The sequence below is a fragment of the Aphelocoma coerulescens genome, chromosome 1A (genome assembly GCF_041296385.1).
Source record: "Aphelocoma coerulescens isolate FSJ_1873_10779 chromosome 1A, UR_Acoe_1.0, whole genome shotgun sequence".
Lineage (NCBI taxonomy): Eukaryota > Metazoa > Chordata > Aves > Passeriformes > Corvidae > Aphelocoma > Aphelocoma coerulescens.
Window position 1 is genome coordinate 49,563,015 of NC_091014.1, and position 25,354 is coordinate 49,588,368.

Genomic DNA, 25,354 nt, shown 5'->3' on the forward strand with positions numbered 1-25,354 from the left:
TGAGCTGTCATCTCCTCTCTTTCCTCAAAGTCCTCAGAGAACACAGGTAGGAGTGCAGTTTGCTGCCAAATCCCTTCCCAGCTCACTCTTCTTCCCTCCAAAAGAGCCAATGTAGGCATCAGTACAGGAATGTCCCCAGCCTGGCAGTGCTGGTCTGGGTCTCACTTGCCGTTGTGTATTTTTGATTCTGGCTCCACAGGACATGCACTGACCACTCCTTAGGGGCTTCTTCTACCTTGCAGGCCCATGCATCAGCTCACTTTAACTGAAAATGACCCGTGGATGGACTTCTCCTCTTCCTAAGCCCTCTTCCCTCTGCCACCACCCTCACTTCTCTCCTATCCTGTCTGGTCTGGACTGCCTCTCAATTCCCCTCTTCTCAAAACTGTCTTTTTGCAATTACATTTGTCCTTCCTGATGCTCCTCCTTCCCCTGTCTGTTCTCTCAAATTATTTTACCCTTTCCTATATGATTATTTCAGTTTGGGTTATGCTACTTCTTTCTTTACCTGCACTTATCTTTGTGTATTTTCTATGTATGTCATATTGTTAAAATGTGTGTTGGAACTGGCAAGGAATTGTCATCAGCACTTCACACAGAATATGGCTAGAAGTTTAGACTTCTACAACAAAAAGAAGTTAAGCATCAAAAACACATGAAAAAGTTCTATCAAAGACATTCAAAGTCTGGCAAACTATCACATCTTACTAATTAAGTCGGGACAGAGTAAACAAAACAAGTACATCATTTTCATGTGTCACAAAATAACGAAATGACACACGTTTGCACAGCTCTGCAATGAAAAGCAAGAGATAAATCTGGAAACATCAACATTACCCTGCCAATATGGCAACTTTAAGCAAGAGAACATCATAAAACAAGTCGAACCTAGCTGCTGTTGGCACCATTAGCAAATCTACCAATTACACAGCAGTGTAATTTCTGTCTTGCCTAGTTAAGTTGCCTATATGCCATGGATATGACTTCAGCATCAGATTTTGAAAGGAAAGCAGCAGGAGGAATTGCTCCAATTTTTGGCAGTTTGCATTCACAAAAACGAGTCCTTCTGGCCACTAATGCATAAAAACTTTCTATCTTATTTAATCTGAAGTGGGAATTTGATTTCTTTATGAGGCAGTTCTTCTTATAAAATAAATTTCCATCATATTACAAGGGGCAAGGACCTGCATCCTTATTAGTGGAGTCTGTCTTTGACAACAAGAGAAGACGGACTGCACCCATCACAAATTCTCACAGTGTGCTCAGCTGTCTCTTATGAACTGTTCAAGGCCACAGCTAACAGACCACTTGATTTAGTTCTTTTTTCCCCCCTAGTAAAGATACACTCCTGCATGTTTTGTGTAAGGAAGCAGAGCTCAGGAGGTACATCCAGGCAATTTAGCAAAAGGCCACTATGATGGAGAGGGAGTGAACTCAGGACAGAAAAGCTACAAAAGTACATCTTTTGACCACTGGTCTTTCCACCAAGCAAGGAAGTACAGGGATGGCCAGGAGGCAGGACCAGAACTTCTACTGAACAAGTGACTAGGGGTAGTGCTCCAAACCCTTGTTGCACTGCTCAGCAGGCAGCTTTCCTCACATGCAGGAAAGGGACAGCACTGGCAAAGTAAGCAGGGTACATAAGGAGTAAAATGAGTACACAGTTTTACAGTTTGTTTCCCTTTAGCAAATTAAGCATTAAAAGTGCTGAGAACTGCATTGTTTCTGTCTGAAAATAAAGGGCAGAAAAAGGGGAACAGTGATCACCTCCTGTTTTGGCTCAATTTTACAAAGAAATGAGAAATAATCTTCAACCAGGCTAATAAAACTAGTTTATGAGACACTCAGAGAGGGACTGTGCGGAGGCCATGTTTGTATCCATTTATTGCTCTATAAATGTATCATCCTACTACCTACTCCTTTTAAACTAGACAAAACAGAATTGCCGAGATTGCTATACATATCTCTAGGATGTTGGAAACACGCAATAGAGCTGAGGTTGGGGAATGCAGATACAGGATTTCTACTGTTCCTGACAGACCACTGCCCCTGGAAGCCTTTACTGTATTTCAGTGTGTCTTGTAGAGGGAGCAGCTACTAAGAAAAGACATTATACATAGTCAAAGTTTTTTTTAACAGCTGTATCATAAGTGATTTTTAACGCTTCAGCAGAAGTGGCTCCTGGTTTCCTTTCCTTTTGTTTCACACCAAACTCCTTGGACTTTTAAACAGTACTACTGTTAGCATTCAAAACCTATTTAAATGGAGTCATAACAGGGTAGTCTCCAAAGCCCAGATCCATGAAGATATTTAGAAGTGTAATTCCTGTTACATATTCCCCACCCAATTTCCTTTCCTTTTCTTTTTTTTTTTTTTTTTTAGGGAAGAAAAGCTTTTAAACAAGACAGCTAAATGCATTCATAAATCCATATCTAAAAACCTTAACAGGAAGAACAGGAGGTCCTCAGCTGACTGGCTCTAGTCAGATACTGAAATTCTGAGATTTAAGACGTGATGATGACAGTTAATATCAGGCAAAATACAGAATAGGACCATCTTTGACCTAGAGAAGACTTGAAACCATAGGGCTCAAGTCAGGGAAGAAAAATATGAATTACTAGTAGTCCTAAATCCAAGCAGTTGATGTGGAACAATTCATGGGTGATGTATTGAGATTCCAGTCCTTCATAAGCACCTAATACACTTTTCAGGCAGTACAGAAATGTTCATAAATTGCCGTGCAAGACCAACTATAATGTTTGATTTAAGTTTTAAAAATAGATATGATAGGATAACGATTTTCTGGTTTGAATATTTAATTTGCAATTATAAGAAATAATCAAACATTTAAGCTTATGTATTTTTTATGACACAATATACGGATGGAGATATTTATCTCTCTGATGAAGTAGAAAGGCAAGAGATAATTTCTTCTTCATCTAGCTTTACAGCTCATCAGACAGCTGTGCAATTTATCACATGGGTTTTGCTGTAATGCCTGTGTTTTAGTATTCTAACCTCCCTGTGACTTTAACCAGCACCCTAACTCTCATTGGCCTCTACTAACTTGAAAAAGAAGCTTTTTTTGCTCTGCATTTTGCAGAAAAAAAATTTGTAATCAGAAAATGGTCTCAAGGCAAGTGTCCGAGTGGTAAGGATTCAATACTTTTACAATGACAACTTTTAATAGCCTTAGAGACCAATACCTCTGCTCTTGCCGGGTTTTCTAACCCCAAAGATGGGCAGATAGGCACTTCTCAGTGCTCTAGAAAGGGTTGGATGCTTGATGTCAAAAGAGCAACAGAAGCAGACTACAGCTATTATTCTTTCTACAATTTTTTCTACAATTGCTGCACATTTTCCTATATCATCCCATTCCCTGAGAAGTGTATTTGACTTGTATTGAAGGCATCTGGATGCAGAGATAGTTGCAGATAAGAAGTAACCTCAATAAATCTTCTATAAAAATCCAACACCTCCCTCATCTTTTTATAAAAATGTCAAGTTAAAAAGCCTCCATGCTAAAAGGAAGAAAAAACCAAGAAGGCCTGGTTTTGAGTGGTTTGAATGTAGTTATTTTTAACAAGGACCACATCTTATAACTTTTCACCTGTTAAGCCTCATGCCTGGTTATGATAACGTGTATTAGTCACCATGACAACAACAAATTGGAGCACACATGGATACAACAGTTCTGGCTGAAAAATTTATAATTTTCTCCCTGTAAAAATTTTAAATGTTCTGCAGATCTGTCGAATCCTCATTATTTGCTTATGTTTTAATTCCTAGAGGAAGACACATTTTTTTAGCTCCTTACATGTTTGGCTTTTGAAAGAATGGAAACACGGTATACTTAGATTTAAAAAACTTCTAAAGCTCAGTAGCCAAAATGGCCCCTCTCTGGCAGAAATGTTCCCAGGAGTCATGACAGAATTAGGAGAAATCTACAGCTGCTCTCAAATACTCTGCTGAACAACTGGCTGTCATCCTTACCAGTCTGCAGTACGGATCACCAGGTTTGCTCTCACGTGCACAGTGTTTGTGACTGCCACAGAAGTGACAAAAAATTCAGGGCACCATCAGCATTACCTCCAACTCCCCCAAAGTGCCTCTGCAGAGGCAGTGTGTAACCACAGCTGGGCAAAGCCTACAGACCAACACAGAGAGGGCAGCACAACACACTGCGGGGGCGAAACTGTGCAAACCGAGCTGTTTACACAGTTTCCCGCTTTGGAAGAGTGAGTGAACAAAAACATCAGGAACAGAATTCAAAGCTCCCCCGGGAGAGACGGCTGCTGGCAGCGCCCCCCGTCCTGTACGTACGCACACCACGGAGCCGACACACGCTAACCACAGGGCACGATACACGAATGCGCGCACACACGGTCCCCGCACGGCGGACAAGGTACGGACTGCTTTTGTCATTTCAGCAACATGACACCCGTAGAGAACACCAAGGCAACAGACTGTACATCCATAGAGTGACAACATAGCCATTTATCACTGTATCTTACATTATGAACCTGATGAATCGATGAGAAAGGATATCCTGCATTCTGGTTGGTCCAGATCTCACAGACCGAAGACTGCTAATATAAACAGAAAACTGTATCTCATCTTGTAAATATTAATGCACTGCAACTGCCAAAAGGCAAGAATAATTAAGAAAAGGCTTGCAATAATACTAAGAAGGAAGTAAAACAGTTGTTAAAAGTAATTTTTTTATTTATTTGCTGACAAAATATTTTTGGACTGACTGAAAAGAAACATAGCTTATTCAGAGACTTTAGAAGAGGTTTCAGACTGTGAGTACAAGAAAACAATTTAGTCAGAAGTGCTTGTGATGTAAAGAGATAAAGTTATGCAAGCATAAATAGAAACTGCCTAGAGCAGAAGAAATATTGGTTACTTTCAGTTTTCAGCAGGGAAGAAGTTTGAAGTCAACATCCCAAGTAAGTTTTGAGACTTAAATTTCTCTTTGTTGGAGACGTTCACAGGGAGAAAGGAAGGGAAAAATCTGGCAACACAATCAACAGGAAAAATACATTTTCTTTATAACAATTACCAGAAATGAATGCATTGCAATTTAGTGAAGCAGCTGCCCACCATCTCCTTCCAACAACAGTTCCTTTGCATACTATGATACAGATAATATTACCTTTGGCATTGACCATGACCCCGATGTGTAAATGAAAGGTTTCAGTCTACCCTCTACATTACTATACAGAGAACCTATAGTAGTGAAGCAAAGTAAGCATATTGTAGCATCTCTAGCAAAAGCAGCAGAATTAGGCAAGCACAGCATTCACCAGCACCTTTTATATATTTCCTTGTTTGGACAATCATCAATAAATCATCTGTGGCACCTCAGCAAAAGCTAAGATAACGTTTTACAGTAGCCAGGCAACTAAAACAAAGCATCAGACGTAGGATCTGCCCACGCTATCTTCAGCAGGCAGCAACAAAAGGCAATAAACAGACATGAAAAGTGGAACTGCAGCATCCAGAAGAGATAGCAATTAATATATCAGTAATTTAACACCATCAAGAACATGCATTGCTGGTTTTTCTCAGCAGCAGCAGCAGGAGTTTAGCACCAATGCTCAAATCAACCCGAAGAAGTGCAACTCTTCTTAAAATATGACTCTTGCTCTTACCTTTTGTAGCCTGCAATCTGGCTGCCTGGCTGGTGACAGAGTAAGTTACCACTTCTGGTTACTGTCAGGGAAGCCTGGCATCCTCTGGACTGACTAAAGAGCGCTGCCAGACAGCCTGGTGGCTGCTTAATGTTGTTAATTGTCCCTTATTTACTTCATCATCTGAAATGCATGAGCACACATCCCATCCTCCAGCTTCAGTAATTTTAAAACTTCCACATATGTGGTTAATTCTACCTCCCTCATCTTGCTTTCAAAGTTCTTTGCTTCTCCTTCATGATGTGCAGGGCTCTACATTTTGATATCATTAGCTAATTAAAACTTTGACTTTTGTTCAGTCTTCTGCCTTGTCCTCTGCAACTTACTACAAGCTAGTCCTCCTCCATGTGATGAACACATAGTCTCAGTCCAAGGCCAGCAGCAAACACTGCTGCAGCTATTTCTGCTGTACCATCCTTAGGACATTGCACTAGTGGTTACCAATAACCTTTTTCTGTGTATGTCAAGCAAACTGACTTCTGGATGTTCTGGCCATGCCCATCACTATGATGCCTGTATCTGTTTGCCTGAGGAGGGGAAGATTCCTGAATAGGAGTCCATGGCAGAAGGCTGTGCCTCTGCTTTTCAAGAGAAGAGCAAAGAGAAGGCATTTCCATGCTGGTGCAGCATGCCCAAGCATCTGGTAATCAAGGTACCCAAGAAAACCTCCTGCACTGCTATTTGTACACACCGAGGTACTGAAAGCAGTAAGGAATGCAGGGTACCACATGCTGGCAGATATTTTGTTTCTCCCCAGCGCTGACAAGGGGTTGCCATGATGCTGCCACACTGTGCAGCCACTTCTCAGCATCATGATATTCTTGAGACAAAAGTGTGCCCTTGAATCCTGCACCTCTCCAGGACCTGCCTTTAGGGACTGGTGTGGGGCCACAGCCAGCTCGGTCGTGACCCGGAGCCCGTTCCTGAGCAGCAGAGGCGCGTGGGGCTCTCCCAGTGGGGCTGCAGCACCGACAGCACGGCTGCCACCACAGCCCCGTGTGCTGTGGCACTAAAGGTGTCGGTACATTGGGCACATCCTTCAGCTGCCCTGGTGCTAGCTCAGATGTGTGTGCGCAGGCTTCAAGTGGCTCCATTTAAAAAGAGGGCAGGCAATTAATCCTCTCTTACACTTGTCAATGGTACCCCATCCTGGCCCTCCGTCCCCAGCCCATCTTCTCCCAAATGGAAGCACAGCAGTTAGGGTACTCCCTCCAGGAACTGGGAACTCTCAATTTGATGCCCTTTTCCGACTGGGGGAACTCACATCTTTGCAGTTCACCTTTGTCTTTCACAGGTTAAAGCAGCAGCAGAAGACAGGCTGTCTTCAGCCCCTTTTATAAATGGGGGAAAGAAGAGTGCCTAAATGTAGATGTTTGGAGCACTCACCTGTGAGAGACAAGTGTTGGCTCCAAGTCTTTGCTTCAAGAACTGTTCAAGTGAACTTCCCCCAATCAAACAGATCTACCTCCAGAATTAAATTTTGAAGGATCTAGGCTTAAGCGGAATCATCTTAATACACAATCAACAATAAATCAAGCAGGCCAGCAAAGATTGAGAATTTCCCACGACTTCATGAATGCCCCATCAGGAGGGCAGCAGTGCAAAACATTATTTAGTTTTGCATTCATTAATATTTGAATGACTAAGGTACTGAAATGCAGTGCAGATGGAACATTAATTTTATGGATGGTAATGAATTCAAATTCAGAAATCAACCTTTTCCTCGCACCATTGTAAAAATATTTAGCATTTACTAGATACATATTTTATGTCTTCAAAGTACTTAAATTTTTTAATGAATTATGAAATGCCCAGGAGAAGTACTTAAAGTTGCATATTCCTGTGCTGGAGAGGAAGGAACCAAGGCAAATAAAAAGGTTAAGTGATTATCTGAGGCCAAAAAATAGGCAGTAGAAGGAAGAATGGGGATTAGGCTTCAAACACTCACAATTTTCAGCTCCCAAAACATATGTTCTCAAAAAAAAAAGCCAAAGAATTCAATCTGTGCATACACTTCCACCACAATAAACACAAATACACTTGGGCACCCAATACCACTGACACAGAGGTTCTGTGAAAAAGAGTTTAATGAAGAACATTTTCCTAAGTAATATGGTAAAGAGCAAAATAACAGCATCATCTATTGTCTGATTAGTATCAAACATGCCGTTATCTTAATACTTCCCAAAAGATAAATGCTTACAAGTAATGCCACAGCAAGACTCTGCTACCATATCCTTTTTGTGGTGTTCCATGTATAAAATGTTTCCCTGTCTAGTCATGGTGGAACACAACTCTGACAGGCAGCAGGGGCAAAGGAAGGGTGAAAAGAATTATCCAAGGGAAACTTTAGACTTCCTCCTCATAGACAAGAAAACTTGGTTAATAATCTGAAGAAAGAAAGTAACTACAAGACTGATCACAGAAATCATATACTTTCTAAGGAGAGGAAAGGAGGAAAGTGACAGAAAAGAATACCTGGACAGCACATGCAGGAGGAGAAGGAGCTGGGTGGAAGGCAGTCCAGATGTATTCATTACAGTTACATCAATGAGTTTCACTCAATGGCATGTTAGGAGATATTAAAGAATCACCTAAATTAGGTGCAATTATCCTTGAAAAGTCATAGAAGATACTAAAGGAGCAAAGAAGGGCTAAAAGAATATTTAAGATGGGAGAAAAGGAAGGTTCAGAAAGTTTCAGGCAGCTTAACTTCAAGGACCAGTAAATGACTAGAAATGTTTAAAAATCCAGACACCGTCCTGTGGTTCTCATGACCTTCTGACATCGCTCCTGGCCATCTGAAATAAACACTCAGGAATATATGTATGCATGCGTATGCATACATTACTGAGAATAACAAAGAAAAAGTGTAATATTGCCTGCCATGTGCTACCGAGACAGTTACTATGCACCAAGAAAAATTCAAGATGTTCATAATGAGATGATTCAGTATGAATCATCTCAGATCAAATTTCCTTCCTGTGTCAGAAAACTGGCCGATTAAATCAGCAGCAGCAAGGAGAAATACAGCAAGGCTTGGACACTGTGTGACTCCTGATGCAGCACGTTTTGAGAATGATTATTGGTATTTAAGCACAAATGGACTGAACATGTTGAGGCAATCTGCAAGGACCTGCTCCATGCTGTGGCTTGGAGGAGTGCCAGTGCTCTCTAAGGAGGATCCAGAAGTGAAGGACTTTTCAGAATGGGGTAAGAACTGAAAACAGATCTGATGAGCTACAGATCAGTCAGATGAAATTTAGTAGGATTACACATGGAAATAAAATAGTAAATAAATTAGCAAAGTGATTTAGGTTGGGGGAGATCAAAAAAGATCTGAAAGTTTCAGTATACTTCAAATTAGATAGAGCAGTCTTTCAAAAGAATAAGGATATAAATCACAGGATAATTCATGCTGCAAGGAAGCTCAGGAAATCTCCACTCCAATTTCAGCTCAAAGCAGGAGCAGCTGTGAGATGAGACCAGATTGCTCAGGGCTTCATCCTGTCAGGTCTTGAAAACCTCAAGGACAGAGACTGGACAGAGTCTGAACAACCTGTCCCCCTGTTTGCCTGTCCATATGGGGAGAAAGTTTCTCTTGGTGTCCAGTACCTCTCTCAGTTTTAATACCCAAAGCTACCTCTTCTCCAGCCAGTCCTGGTTGCTCAGACTCTCCTTGGAGGGCAACTGCTTTAGCTCACAACCATCTTGGTGGCCCTTTGCTGAATTTCCTTCTCCGATATAAAAAATTTCAGGTATTTAATAAAAGTATCATGGGAAGAAACTTTTATGCCCTATGGGGCAGCCACCAGTGAGGTCTCATATGGGGTGGTGCTCAGTTTTAGCCACTGCAGTGCAAGGAGGGAATCCAGGAGAGAGTGACAACAACAAACAGAAGTCTAGAAAACACCAGGGCATGGCTCTGGGTAGGAAAACAGTTTGTTTAGCCCTGAGCTGGTCCAAGTAGAGGTTGTTGCTGACTCCTGATCTTCTGCCGCCTTTCCCAGCTTCTTCTCATTGACAACACCCCTTCTGCTGGTGCTGCCAGCGACCAGTATACTCCAGGCTCTTATCCTTGCAGAGAGGATACAAACTTCTGGACAAACACCAATGAAAATTATGAGACTTTAATCCCTGAACACTGGGTATACGTATCTACCTTTCTGCCAAAAAATACCCACCCCCAAACAACAAAAACGCTCTTTCAGAGAAGTGCCCCCAAACTCTAAGCATGGCTTTTTCCAGCAGATCAAAAATGTAAATGTTAGATATTAAAATTCAGTTTTCATACAATCTTTTCAATGTAGACCTTCTAGTTCACAAGACTGAGTGTGAAAAACAGTAAATTAATGAAGAACATTTGTCCTTTTCTTGGTGTAGTATTTATGGCTAAAGTTTGGAACATTAATACTGAATATAGAAGCGGCTTCCTTAATTCCATTTGCTGAAGCAGCTTGTAGGTAGGACCAACCTCACATGAATTCAGTCCTAAAATGTTAGCTTCTGTAACATGCTTGAAAAAATTCTCTCTCTCTATTCAGGCAGAAATTAAGTAGATTTCTTATAATGTCTTTATCAGGTTACTTGTCCATTGCGCAGAGAAGTGCTGGATACCGCACACATGGAAGTGTTCAAGGTTATGTTGGATGGAGCTTTGAGAAACCTGCTCTAGTGGGAGGTGTCCCTGCTCAGAGCAGGGAGGTTGGAACTAGATGATCTTTCAGCTGCTTTCCAACCCAGTGGTGGTTCTATGATTCTATGAAATACACAATTCTCAAAGGATCTACGGATGTAAATGAGCTGAAATTTACAGACCAAGATACAGCCATCTATGGCATTTGCATGTATGTGAACTACAAATACAACTGCCAGCAAAACCTATACCATGCACTAGATTTAGTTAAGCATTTTTCTTTTGATGTTAAATTGAAGGTTGTCACAGCTCAGTCATCTTTCCATATTAAAAATATAATGCACCTAAAATATGAACCTTATAGCATTTTGTTTGGATTTGACTTCTTTTTAGATAGCTGTCCATTTATCCTCACAACATAAACTATTTTATGCTTATAAAACATGGAAATAAGAAGCCTAAGAAGTAACAAGAGAATGAATCTAGAGATCTGTATTTTTGTATTTATTGCTTAATAAATCAACTAGTAAAGAATTCTATTATTCCACAAGTAATTTCAACCATTGATAAAAAAAACCTTCTTCATTGCTTCTTAGATAATCTCATTTTACACACCAGTATTCTCTTGGGCATATTTTTCTTCATTCACAGTAATCTTTAAATCCTTTAAAAGCAGAGGAGATGGGAAAACAAAACATGAAACGAGTAAATAAAAACAAGTCATACTGTAGTTTAAAGTTACAAAACTAAAGATGACTTCTTTATTTTTGGTTCCTTCAGACTTTCTATGTCATCTTACTGAACCAGCAACATTCCAGTACATCAGCTTTCCTAGCTGAAAAATTGAAAGTATGATTTTAAATCACACAGCCTGACAGTGCACTGGAAATACAAATGCATTAGTATCTGTGAAGTATTTGGAAGACATTGCTGAGTTGAAGGTATTACTTTAGAAAGAAGCAAAAATATTTCACAATTTTAATATAAACCTGCCTTTGCTAATTCTGTCTTTTTTTAAATGACATTTCTCCTCTTCTGTAGGTAAAGGATCTGCTGTATTCAAACCATTTAAATGATTGTCCCCTACTTATCAATCCTAACCCAGCAATGAATTATTGTATCTTACAAAATAATTTTAAAAGGCAGAATCCCAACGCTTAGGACAGATTTACTTCAAACTTACTGTGCAGTCATTACAATGACCTTAGATTTAAGCTATCTTGTGTTTTAGGAAAAAATTAAAAATTAAAAATTTTAAAAAAACTTAAAAAAAACCGCAAGAGCACTCAGACCATGTGACTGAAGAACCCAGAAAGGCTTGAATGAAGTCTGAGTTCAGCAACTCTGGGAAAGAACTTCTCCTGTCAGCATTTGTTAATAATTTTTTCAACTCTCTCAGATCTTAAACGATCTCTTCCTTCCATCACAACTCAGTGGGGTGCCCCCATATGGCCCATGACTAGGTTTATCCTACTAGGAGGCTTGCTCTGACTCACTACCAATTTGTCCTCCCAGAGGCAGACACATGCTGGAGCTGTCCCCAGAGCCCCAGAAAGGCTCCCACCCACTGCCTCCCAAAATGACAGACCTCTCCTAGCTCGGGCTGTGTCGGAGGTTCAGCACCATGGCGAGGGCGTGTCACAGCATCGGGGGAAGCCTGTCCCAGCTCTCCTTCTGTAAGGAGTGCCGTGGGCAGGGGTGCTTCCCGCATCTCCCTGCATGCCTGCCACGGGAAAGATGTTTTTGGCCCTCACTCCTGGCTTAGGGCAGGGTGCAGAGCTCTGAACACCACGGCAAGAGGTCTTATGGACCAGGGTGGCTAAAAGCACCATATGTCACTGGCTGGCGCAATAAATAGCCACAGCCTCAGGGCTGGCAGTCTGGAATATGCTTGCAGCTAGTACCTAAAGCTTCTCTCCTGCCTGGAGAATTGCAAAACCTAAAAAGGTGACATTTTAACTGATGTATTTTAATGAACTTAGCTATGATTCCTTTGGACCTCCAAAGTTCTTCCCTGCAACTATTTCAGGGCTGAACGAAGGGCCCAATCCCTCCAGTGGGACTCCTCCTCCTACCAATTTTGGTTCCAAAGTACTCAAGCTTTGCCTGCATGATTTCAGTTCTATTTTAAAGGTTCAGCCAATCTTAAGAACAACCTCAGCTATTTTAAACTACGTTAATTTGATCATACTAACCTACAGTTTGCAGGCTCAGAATTCAACATCCACAGTCAATGATGACTCAGACTACTCATTTCTTTCTAGATTTTTTTTTTCTCCTTTTTTTTGGAAAACAAACCATCTCACAACCTTCTGTATTACCATTTTGGCAGTTATGATTTATACAACCAGACATCACAGACTTTCGGAGTTGGATGATCAACTAGGGGGTTGGATGACCAAACCTATTCCATTGGGGAATCTAAATTGGTTAGACTCATTGTTTATATTATGATTTTCCCCTTAGGTCACAAACAGTATGCTAGGGAGCTGCGAATGAAAGTACACGCTGGCCTTGAGACAAAACCACCCACATTAAGTAAATTTAAATCAGTGCTTCCTCCAGGAAACAAAGAGTTGTATTACTTACAAGCAGATTTGATTATGGTTTAGAGACTGTTTAAACCCATCTAGCACATCAAAGGAAAACAGATTTAAGCTGCGGTGCTCATTGTTTAAGAAGGACTGGTTGATTGATGCAAAGATCAACATGCTTGATGACTCCCTGTACCAGTTTCGTGACAACACAGACCATAGTAAAGATGGAAACATTCAGTTTCAAAATATCTTCAGATTTTAGATTTTAAATTAAGAATAAGATAGTCTTATTCTAACATTTTTGAAATAAAATCAAGTTCATGAAAGCAATACAATAAATAAATTCCCAATACCGTGTTGGCCTCTCTCTTCAAGGCCATAAAAATGCCCATTAATCTCATCATCAAGAACACGCTTAAAACGCTTTCAAAACATCACAGCATCCAAGATGTCTTTGTGCACATTTGTGTACTATAGCATCCGGTAAACATGCAGATTCATACAGCAGCATGCAAACAGCCTAGCAAAGAAAGGGCTAAGACAGAGGAACATCCTCAAAGCAATTCAAATAATCCCTCTAGATCATTCTGTATGTGAGAAGTATTCTAGCTGGGAAGCTGGACTAGTATCAGTTCAGAAGTTGCTGTTGATCTGACACAAGCCAAAGGAACCAGCAAACTGCAAGGAGAAAGTTGCTAGATAAAAGAAAAACCCCAAACCCCCCACAATATACAGAGCAGAAGGTTCATGCTAAGAAGCAGTCAGATCTCCTTAATTTTGCAGAAACAATTATTTTACTTTTAATTTCAAAGGGGCTTTGGGGGAAAAGACTGAAGGAAATACAGTTCATTTTGGCAGAGCAGATATTGTACAAAATAAATTTAAGAATCTATTTTTGGGCTAGAATGGTTGAAGAAATCCCTGATTAGCCTCTTAATGGGGTGAGTCCAATTTATTGAGAATGATCACCAGAGGGAGTCATTGACTTTCCCATTAAAGTCAAAGGGAATTTTACATACATCAGGAATGCAGAATTTGGGGGCAGAGCTGAAAAAGACTTCAAACAGATTGGAGCTCAGGGAACAACACAAACCACTGTTTTATGGATTTCATCTGAATCCATTTTCCCCTTTGGAGTCCCAAAGGATGACAGCTATATTCCATGGTTGAAGTTAGAGAGAAGGCACTGAAGTCATCCATTCAGTGGGTACACACTCCCACAACAACAAAAAAACCCAACCAAAAAAACCAAACAACAACAACAAAAAACGCCCCTAAAACCACACTAGCAAAAAAATCCCCTTAACCAACCAACCAAAAAAAACCCCAAAAAGCCCAAGAACAAAAAAAATCCCTTAAGCACTTAATTGGCTCTAGAGGAGTTTGGAGCGGTGTAAGTAATAGCTGCTCAATTTTGTCTTTGGGTGTACAATGTACCACAGTCCTTCTGGAAATGCAGTACTCAACAGCACAAAGAAAATTTCCAGGTGTCATTTATGAGAGTATGTCATACCTCTTGGGAATATCAGTAAAAGAAAGGAGTGAAACCGAGTCAGAAAGAATTGTTAGCATAGGGTTTTTTTGTTGTTTTGGTTTGTTTTATTTTTTTGTCTTCAGTGTTAGTGACTAAAAGAGGTAGTGAGTACAGGGATTTGTGAACGAAGTGATAAAATGAACTAATTAGACAAACAAGTCTACTCAGCCATGAGCAAGCGTGCATTTTATGCTCAAACACCTAAATTTCATGACCTTCAAAAAATATTTTCATGTTAAGAACTTGTCTTTTCTTTGCTGGACTTCAGCTCAGCCTTACTCTTGCCACAGAAGCCCAGCAGACTTTGGTTTGAAAAGAAGCTCATTCACTCAGCAACTTTCTCCTTAATTCTGTACAAGAAGATTATATAGCAGAAAATAGGATTAAAAAAGGGCAAGGCAACAGCTCCACCCAACCAAATGCAATTTCACTTTCCTAGAAATGTCCTCTGAACAAATGGAATTCAATTTGTTTCTGTGTTCCCAGGTAATGGCAGCACCTTGTTTTGTTTGTTTATTTAATTACTTCTTGTTCATGTAATTAGCTGACAGACTGCAGCCTTTTGTTCATTATAATACAGTTATTTGCATAGCTGTTTCCATTTTGAGGCTGAATTTTGGACAGAGGCTCTATTTTGGGTTGTGGCAGGCAGAGACACTGCTGGGAAGTCTCATGCAGGGAAGCATGCAGCAACCCTCTCCTTCGTGGAATGAGTCTCTCCAGGAATTGCCCTGGCTGCCCATCTGCTTCTGACAGCAAGTCAAAGTCCTATTTCCAGCATGCAGCTTAAGACCTGGCCGTCTTTCGTCATCATCAGTATCAGCAAAAACCAGTTGAGTTCATTCTAAAGCATTTTCACCAACAGGGTGTCCATGTATAATTTACTGCGCTTAGGTTGAATATTAGGAGAAACTTCTTCACTGAATGAGTGGTCAGGCATTGGAGTGAGCTGTCCAGGAAAGTGGTTCAATCGTAGGTGTGGCCCTTTGGGACATGGTTTAGTGGTGAACATGGAAGGGCTGAGTTAAGGTTTGAAGACCTTAAGGGTCTTTTCCATCCTACATGGTTCTATGGTTCTGTGGCATCACTCTGCTCAATGTATGCTTAATTTAAAATTATCGGTACTCTTTCAGAGGTGGGGGGAAAAAATTTAGAGATGGAGGCTACTTTAAACTTTTTTTCATGAACAGTTTGATTTAATATCCAGTTGAGTTTAGTGCTGTTCAAATGCATTTTTGCATAGTTAAATCTTTCTTTTAAATAATAAAAATATATGCCCAGATCACAGTTTTGCAGAATGATGACCCTTCCCATTAATGAATGCAGCAATCATCACCCTTCAAGTCCTCTGAGTTTCCAGCAGTGAACTGATGCCAACTTATTCCTCAGAATTTGAGGGATCTGCACCTTACTACAAAAACAAGAGGCAGACTCGGTGCTGGGATAAGACTGTGCACTCTGGTGCACAGAAGCCACCTTCATCTCAGCCTCCAGGCACCTAAACACCCCCAAACCTCCACCTCTCAGGGGAAATTATACACCAACACACCAATTTACACTAATTGAAATATAGACAGCTGGAACAGACAGCTTGGAAAAATTGTTAACATTTGTTATTTACAACTCAGCCTTCATTTACAACCTACTGCTATGGTCAGGATTAGTCCTGTAACTAAAAGCAGCAAAGCCCAGCCTTTTAATGGCACTGGTTTTAGTCCTACCTGTGCCATCTGCCTCTCCAGCTTTGACCGCGGGATATCATCAAAATAGTTTTCATTTCTTCTTCTCCTTGCATCGCCCTGCATGATAATGTGGGGAACGTCCAGGGAGCCACCAGTAGTGAAAGTGCTTTGGCTAAGTGATGGAGACAACTGAGGAGGAGTGTGGTTACCACTGGGTTCCTGGATAGAGAAAGAAAAATGCAGCATAAGAAAAACAGCATATTGCTGACTTCAAATCACACATTTATAAGTGCATTTGAATGGCTCACACTAAAAAAATTATGGAAAAATTCCTGCAGTAGAGGTTACTGTGGATGGAATTTGGAGATTTCCTACCTGAAGTGCAGAGCCCATGTAGAAGGAAAAATAGTTCACTATTTACATGAACTAGTGGCAAATTTCCTCTCCAAAACCTCCTTGTGTAATATATACCCTCTTCTAGAGATAAAACAGTGAGCTACTTCTTGCCAAGGCCCAAAAAAAGCCATGATTTAGGACTAGCTATTTGTAAGATGAAATACATTCTCACCACTTCTGAGCAGCTGCTCTGAGCAGTGAAAGTGATTTGAACACTAGCAACATCTCTTGCTGGAAAAAAGAAATGCGTGTCCATTTACGCAATATAGACACTTTGTTGCAATTTTTATAGGTTTTGCAGAACATCCATTTTAACTAGAAGTACCAAATATCAGACACAAGTCAAATACCAATTCCTGGAATTCATGAAAGCATCAGAGTACAAATATTTTACCTGCTTTTCTTGTTACCTGTACTGAACTGTAGCCTTGTATCAGTCAGTGTGCAAATACCACATTGAATTGATACATAAACTCTACCTAATAAATAAACAGCTCCTCCTGGTACACGTTTTGCCAGGATCTGCCACCACACCGCCCACAGCCAGACATCGTGTGTATGTTTGGAAACACCTACTCTCCTGCACAGCACATCACATCCCTTGTTCAAATACCAGCTACAAACATTGGTGTCCAGGTCCACCGTTCCACACTCTCTTGGAGCTCCATCAGCAGGAGCAGGGAGCTGCAGTGTACTGTCCAGATAGTCTGCAGGAGTACTGCCCGGTGTGAGCAGGAAAACTCTTGTCACAGCAACTGAATGGGAAATGTTCCTCTCTCATGAGGTAGGTTACTGGGCAGAATGTACCTATGTTCACATATGTTCACACAGTGCAGAGATTCTCCAAACCACCTGCTGCTGTAATGCTCTATTTCAACACCGAGCAACAAGAGGGGACCTGAAGATAGTGGTGCAAGCAAACCCTGCTCCAGTGTGGAAGGTAAAAAAGTGCTGCATTTTTTCTTTAAAGAGAGAATTAAAGTGGATGATTCATGCATTATTACACTGAAGCAAGCCTGGTTCTGAAAAGCATCAAGGTACTTTACTCCATGCTGTTAAGAAACAAGATCTGTTGTAAGAAATCAGAGTTGCAATCTCTTCCAAATGGAAAGGAAAGTTCCAGTCATAGTAATGCCTGATGTCAATATCTGAAGTGTAGGAGTCTATGTGACATTATTCCTTGAAATCAAAGTAATAGATTAGTATTTTTCATGTTGCCAACAAGAAAAATGCTAGGAAAATATAGCTCTTTAGTAATTTTTAATTAACTGGGATTAAATTTTTTTTTTAAAAATTCTCTAGCTTTTCTATGATCTGAGACAAGCACTTGACATTTCCCAGGGCAAAGAAAAGAGTGTTTTCCTCTTAGGAATAATCTTTTCCCTCCTTCACAAAAATCCACCTACATTTGGCCCAGTTAAAAGCTTCTGAAAAGCTGCAGTCTGCACATGCTCAGGAAGTTTGGTGAGGGATAATCTCTAAAACCCACCCTCCCTGGGCCTAACAATATGGTGCACACACCTCTGCCCTGAAAATAACCTGAGTACAGGGGCACCAAACAAGATCCTCTCCAGTGACTGCTACCTACTGCAGAATCTCTGCTCTGAATCAGGATTCACCCACTGTTGCAGGTTGATAGGGCCACCAGTGTATCAAAGTGACAGATGAACATAGAGATTCCAGCTCTCATCGAGCTTTTCATATTTTATCAAACTGCATATGAAGAGGAAATTCACTCTGAGAGGAAATTCACTCCGAGATCTATATTGGAAGATTGCTGGCAAGGCAATACAGACAAGAAATACCAACTCAAGAAATAAAAGAATTACCATGCCTCTGCATTATGGAACAGTATGTCATTGTATGATTTTATGCTATTTTCTCAAAGTTGTCCTTCACAGCACAGATGGATCCTCAACTGTGCAGCATGTTGTCGTATCCTCAGCACCGCGTTATCATTAGTTACCGTGTAGTCAGTATTTTATTCTTGCCTCATTCTGTGGCCCCAAACCTCTCTCCTAAAGTCTTTTCAAATCCTGCTCTGAAGATTGGATGATTAATATCATCATATTCATGATGCTCATAAGTGCTTTACAAATGTCAATCAATTCATTTTCACCACACCCTGTGACTTCTGGCATTTTATAATCACTGCTTTAGTGTGGGTGACCTGAGACACACAGGCAAACGTTAGAAAGTACCAGTCACTCAATTACAACATCTATTGCCCGATTTCCCAAGTGCTTGAGTTACAAACTCCACTTCTGTTGATCTAATTTTTAGCACTATGTGCTCAGCACTTGTATAAATCAGACTCAAGATTTTAGTCAAATATGGAGATTGTCAGTAACATACAATTAGTGACTCTTTAGGAGGCAATTAATTAAATAACTTACCATGCATTATCCAAGTTTTTTGTGGAAAAAACAGGTGTAAATCTATATTTTCATAGGTACAGCTATTCCTTCAATCATGAGCCTCTCTCCCATTCTTCCTTCATTCCTCTTCCTCACTCCCACCCACCTTCTCATCTCCTTAAACAAACCTGCAGACCAGGCATGGACACCCTTGCAGGTACTACCATGGCCGAGTACCACGCTACTGTTAGTCACCAGGTACTCTTGCCATGTTTCTACCCAGCTGTGAATGCAAGGACACATGACCTGCAGGGATGTCTGACCATATATTCCACTGTCAAAATCTGCCTCATCCCCTCTCAGACCTGCGCTCATGTAAACCTGGAACCACAAAGGTCAGGGCTGGAAGAGAGCTTAAAAGATCCTTCCCCAAGCTGCCTGGGCACACTTCATGTCCCATAGGTGTTTGTCTAAAAAAAACCAGAATTGTCTCCAATGAACTAACAATTGTGTTAAACTATCATTACCATTGTAACATTTCTCCTCCAAATTTTCTGCCTAAATTGTTGGTCCTCCAGTATAAATTCCAGCCTCCAGTGCTGACTGGGTGAGGAAGGGCTCCCATAAACAACATGGACACTGGTCCTATAATTAAAGATTGTCATGCACTCCAGGAAAGAAAGCAAGATTGCATAGGTAACCTGAGATCCAGCAATTTCTATACTTTTGTGTACAGAGAAGTATATCTATATATAGTGTGTATATATATATGTAAGAGATATATAGTGTGTATATATATATTTGAATATAGTATATTTGAGTATAATTGAAATCGAAGCAGTGTTTCCTTAGTACACAGTAACATACAACAGGGAATAACATATGTTGTGGATATTTTTAAGATTTTAAAGATTTTTTGCTTTTCCTCAATATTTAACCTTTTACTTTGAAATATTTTAAAAGCTAATACAAAAACAGTCAAAAAAGATGAAGCATTAGCATTGCTTAGTTTGAGCTTGGGAACTTAAAAGTAGACTTTAAATAACCAACTTTATTTTCTACTGATGTAGAGCAGCCTGATCTAGTGGAAAGTGCTCCTGCCCATGGCAAAGAGGGCTGAAACTTGACGATCTTTAAGGTCCGTTCCACTCCAAACTATTCTATGACTCTATATGAATCAATCTCATAGCAGCAGCAGTTTATTTAAGCCAATTTTCAAGACACAAATTATTGCAGACTACAAACTAAACTTTCTTTGGTTTTGTTGTTTTTGTTTCATGTGAAATGGCATAGTAGCAGCTGATGGGAAAGAAAAACTTTATTCCAAATGCATGTCCTCCTCTTTAGGATTCTCTGTGAAGACTCCAATTCCAAGAGGTGATAAATGACATTTAGCATTGGCCTGCATCAGTAGCTCTAGCTGTGCAGCAGCAGACTACTTTTTATCATTTAGACTACAGATGGAGGACATCTGGTTTTCTCTTCCATATTAACTGAGAATATACAGTTCTGACCAAGAATGTGGACTGTGGAAACTTTCTCACTTGCTGAAGAGGAATTAATTATGCAGTCCAGAGTACTGAAGGCATTGAGGAAAAAAGCGTGCCTTTTAATCTATTTCTCTTTCCTTGGAGTGTTTTAACACCTGCCATGCATTAGGAATCATTCACAAAATGCATTAAAAAAATAAAATACAAGAAAAATATCCACGTTTGCTCAATGTGCCTTAGAGGATGTTAAAGACTTGTCAGACCTTTTTAAATATGGCATTGGGAATAGGTTGAATTAAGGGATAGGATCTAAAATTTCTGTATGGGGCATCTGAGAATATGCAGGGTGAGAACTGGCTGGTCACTGAAATTTTAAGTACACTTAAAAATAAGCTCTCATTCTGTCTTTCTGTATTTCTCTTTACACCAGGAAATCTAACTTGGGAGCACAGACACTCTCTGACATTTTGAGATTTAATCCCAAATGAGATTCCCATCAGAAATGCAGCCCCATGAAAATAATCAGATCCAATCAAATGCAAAAGGTGTGACCTAAAATATCAAAATTAAAATGTTGCTATGAACTCTGTTGGAGAGAACTCAATAGGAATTAGTCATTAGACCACAACTCGTTAAGAGTAGCAGACAGCAAGTAAGCAAAGACATTGGATTGAGAAACCGAGTGAAGGTGGTGTAATAAGAGGAGATTAAATGTGGTCAAGTGTGGAAAAACCCCAGGGACATTGCAACAAGGTTTCTGAAAGAGGGAATATAAATGAAAATTAAAAACATGATGAAACTTTTGATATACAGAGACGCCTTAATGGCATTTTTATCTCAACAATTTCAAGAGGTTCTCCTTAAAGGAAGCCTAAAGCACATGTTTGAAAAGTAAGTGCAAACATACAAAAACATGAAAGGAAATTGGTAACTCTCCTGCAATGTCGATCAGCTGGGCTGGGATTCCTGTGGGCAAATGTAGATGTGCAGCTTTTACATCCCTGGTCCTGAGCTAGTTTCTTGAACAAAGATAAGCTGGTACTTCTAAGATTCTACTTATCCTAAGGCAGACATCTGAAGCAGGTCAGATGCATCACCCTGTAAAAATGTCAATATATCTCCGCTGGCCATAAGGGGAAGTGTGACAGAGCAGGTCAGCCTAAGATGTCCATATTGTACACCTCCAAAATGAGGTAAGTTGGACCCCACTCAAAGCAGCCGCTGTTTTCATGTGAATGTTATGAAACCCTTGCTGACTTGTCAAGAAATGCAAACAAATTTTCATGAGGACTCACCCTGAGGGTTATTGACCGAGGGGGTTTCTGAGGAGGATCTTCGTGAAGCCTGTCTCCCAAAGATGCCAGAACACGCTTCCGGTGGCCAATCAAGCTAATTTTTAAGACCTGAAATAATATCAAAAACACATTATTAAAAGAGCACATGGTAGTCATTAAATGAAGATCTATTCAGATTGAAGCAATTTTCTCTTTAAACCTCTTAACAAGTTAGTCCTGTAGACAGGCTGAGCAGACAAGGAGCTGTGCGAGCCAAAAAATCAGCAGAGAAAATGAGAGGTGAGATCAGAGGAAAAACACTGTAAAATGAGGGAAGAAACTACAGCCTGTATAGGTGTGGAAAACTGAAAAAAATAGACTCAAACATGAGTAAAGAAGAAACAAAAACGAAATGAAGAGAAGGTAGAAGAACAGGAAGAAAAAAAGGGAAGGGGATGAGAAGACTGGAGAAGGAAATGCAGAGGTGCATGCAAACAATGAATGATGAGCATTAAAGTGATTCATGGGATGAATGAGGAAAAGAGTGAGAAACAGCCAGTGAACACTTAGAGGGAGCGAGAAGGGAAAACAGGAATTGTACAATGAATAAATGTTACCACTTTTAAATCTATTCACCATGCCTTTCACAGTGTTGCTAGAAAAGGGTTAAAACTGGAAGATTTGGCACAGGATGAGGGAATAGTTTTGCTCAAAGTGACCTTGCAGCTGGGAACGCTAAAAATGTTGGTGTGGGAAAACTCCATTTATTATGCCTAACGTTGTTTATCCTCTGCCTGTTTTGAGAAGTAGAATTCCTGTGGAGAGACAACACTCTCTCACAGACATGCGGGTAGCCTTGTGTTATAAAGAGGCAGGAGCCCTCCCCTCCCCTGCTGCTGGCTAGAACAGAGCCACATCCCTGTCCCTCTGTCACTCGGCATGGTTAGCAAGGTAATGAAATAAACCTACTCTTCTCATTTTGGCTGTGGTTTGGTGGTTGCCCTTGGTTACCTATATGTGTAGATTCACACACACAGGTAATCTCCAAGTTAAGTCCCACAGTTTGCATTATCATGTAGAATCATCCTTGTGTAAGAAACAGGGTGGAAAAAATTTGCCCTGGAGTTCTGTTACTTTTATCAGACACAATGAAAAAAATCTCTGTTGAATGGAAACATGTCCATCAGTGAATACATTCACACACCTCATGCTTGTCCAAACTCCAAGAATACTGCCAAAAAGTTGCCCCACATTTACTGCAACTACTCTTCATTTGTATTTCTCTGTGTCCCTGCCTCATACAAAACCACCACTGCTCTCAGGAAAACAGGGAGAGCAGATGCAGTGAGTAGGAAATTTTAAATATTAGAGGGGAAAAAATATCATGTTCCAATGCTATTCTTTAATGGCCACAATGGCTGTAGTGTAAAGAGTGTAAAGCAGCGCTAATTGTAGCAGCAAGCCTCTGCTCTGCAAACAGCAGTGTCCTTACGTAACTCCTCCAGACTGTACATGTGGTTTCATACTCCAGAGCTGCCTCCATTCCCTCTCAGAAAACAGTACTTCCCACTATATTTAGGACCACCGTGTGTCAACACCCTTCAGTTGAGAGGAAGTTCTCGCTCAACCTAGAAAAAGTAATAGTCCCTAAAAAAACCTGGAAATGCTGCATCTTAAATGAACAACTACCTCAGCTTAAGCAGTAGCACTAAGAGCTACAATTCATGAGAACAAACAAACCCCATCAACTCCCCTGCTGCATCTCTTAGTTCCAGTATCTCAAAATATGATCCAGCAACATGCTGTCGTTATTCTGGTCTCCATGCCTATCCACCCATTATCCTGCCTATCCATGTGCACACGAATTCATCCATGCTTCCTCTGATGTCTCTGTGCTGATACTCTTGAACATCAACAACCTCTTTTCTGCCCGCACCTCCAAAATGATGGGCTACGACATGAAGCAGATGCAGGCCTTCCTCCAAGAGGCCGCTTACAGGGGTGTTGCAGACCCTGCAGTTCAGCAGCAGACACAAGCTGCAGTCCCACAAACCACCCTGCTAATGTGCTATCCTTTCAGTCTAAATCTAGAGAAGCACGAGTGAAGCTGAGATAATGCAGCACACAGAGAAATGCCTGAGGCATGCAGGAGACTTAGTTATGTATTCAGTTTACACTGAGTGTTAAACAGAAGGGTGCACAGTTTATCTCTGTATTTAACTATATGAAACACGTGAATGAACTACAGCTGCTTTAAGCATTACTCAAGTAATGCACTTCAGCGAACTTGCTTCTTTCATAATGCTTCCCCATCAACAAGATCATTTATCCAGAGATTTTTTAAGCCAAGCTAAAGTTCTTTGGGTTGTTTCAAGGTCCTCAGCACTCTGACTGCCTTATTAGCTATATCAAAACACACAAAGCAATTCTCTTTGACTTCACAGAGCTGCTGAACAACAGGAGAGAAAAGGACATGAGTCTTGAGGGACTGCACACATAAGAGATCAGCAGATGGGTCTTAATGACTAAATTATTTCAAAAACAGTTCTCAACTTGAAAGTAATACAAATCTTTAAACACCATAGGCACTGCTAAGCTAACTCCACATTTTGTTTTTCTATTATAATGGTGGTTGCCCCAAATGTGAATGGGAGGGAGTTAACGATGCAACCTACAGAAACATACGGTCCTCATGATGCCATGATGATTTTTTGCCTTTTCTTTTATACCTCTTTTATACCTTTTTACAACTTCTGTATTCTTAGTGTTTTTAGCCTACATTCTTAGACTTATTTGTCAGGCTAGGAGACTAAACATTTTAGAAGCTTCGTAGTTAGGGGTTAGTGTGCCCCAGACCCCAAGGTCCTCTCCAGAACACATTCTGTAAACTAAGATAGAATCATCCAGGGGAAGTTTCCTTGGGGAGGGGGGACTCCTTCAAACCTCTCATTGGGGAATCTTTGATAGATATGTTAATTAGTAAGACCTATAATGTTAGATCTTTTGGGGGTGTGCATTGAGGTGTGCATTGAGGTGTGCATTCGACCTGGACATGTGCACCTAAGGATCCTTAAAATAAATACCAAGGTAAAATCTCTTTTTCCCTTCTAACTGTGTTTGACTCTTGATTTTAAGACCAGGAAAAGGCATCACTCAGGCAACAGGCAGCTGCATCCCAGTCTCATCTGGAGCATATACTCTATTAACTGAAGACAGCTTTATTCTTCTGGAAATGACTCTCTAGAAATTTTCTTACTTGGCAAACCTGTTTCTCAACCTAGGAATGTAAAATACTGTTTTCTGAAACACTTCTATATTTGAGTTATGAGGGTTTAACAAACATCCTGAAACTCTGGAAACTCACCCTGTGATGGATTATCTTTGACAGTATTTATCAAAAATGTCAAATATCACAAATATAGGTCAACAGTGTGGAATGGTACAGTTGCCTAAAGCACTACCATAGAAATGTGTTAATGCTGTGTATCAGGTAACCATTAGAAATCTTGCACTTACACAGCCCACAAGTTAGCTTTCCTGGTATATAATTTCTATAAATCAGGTAACAATGTACTAACACTGAATAAGGACAGTCAGTACAGTGCACTTCAGTGTCATGCAGTGAGGCATTTTGTCAAATGGATTGTAGCCCACTTACTATACAACAATGAAATGAGTTTTGCAGCGTGGCTGCAGGAATCAGCAACAACGTCATCAAACTGTTCAGAGTAGCTGAAGGCCCTCCAGAGCCT

The 25,354-nt window shown here is 40.4% G+C and overlaps 1 protein-coding gene across 21 annotated transcripts in view; it reads right to left on the bottom strand.

Moving 5' to 3' along the window:
* The window catches only part of ANKS1B (ankyrin repeat and sterile alpha motif domain containing 1B), a 414,782-nt gene that overhangs the window by 29,150 nt on the left and 360,278 nt on the right, over positions 1-25,354 (bottom strand). For 18 of the 21 annotated variants that reach the window (XM_069000638.1, XM_069000646.1, XM_069000631.1 and 15 more), the window contains 2 exons: positions 21,624-21,731; positions 16,125-16,304 (listed from right to left, as the gene is read on the bottom strand). In XM_069000638.1, the coding sequence (XP_068856739.1) occupies positions 16,125-16,304; positions 21,624-21,731 (288 nt within the window). The other 3 variants (XM_069000656.1, XM_069000671.1, XM_069000663.1) reach the window with 3 other exon arrangements.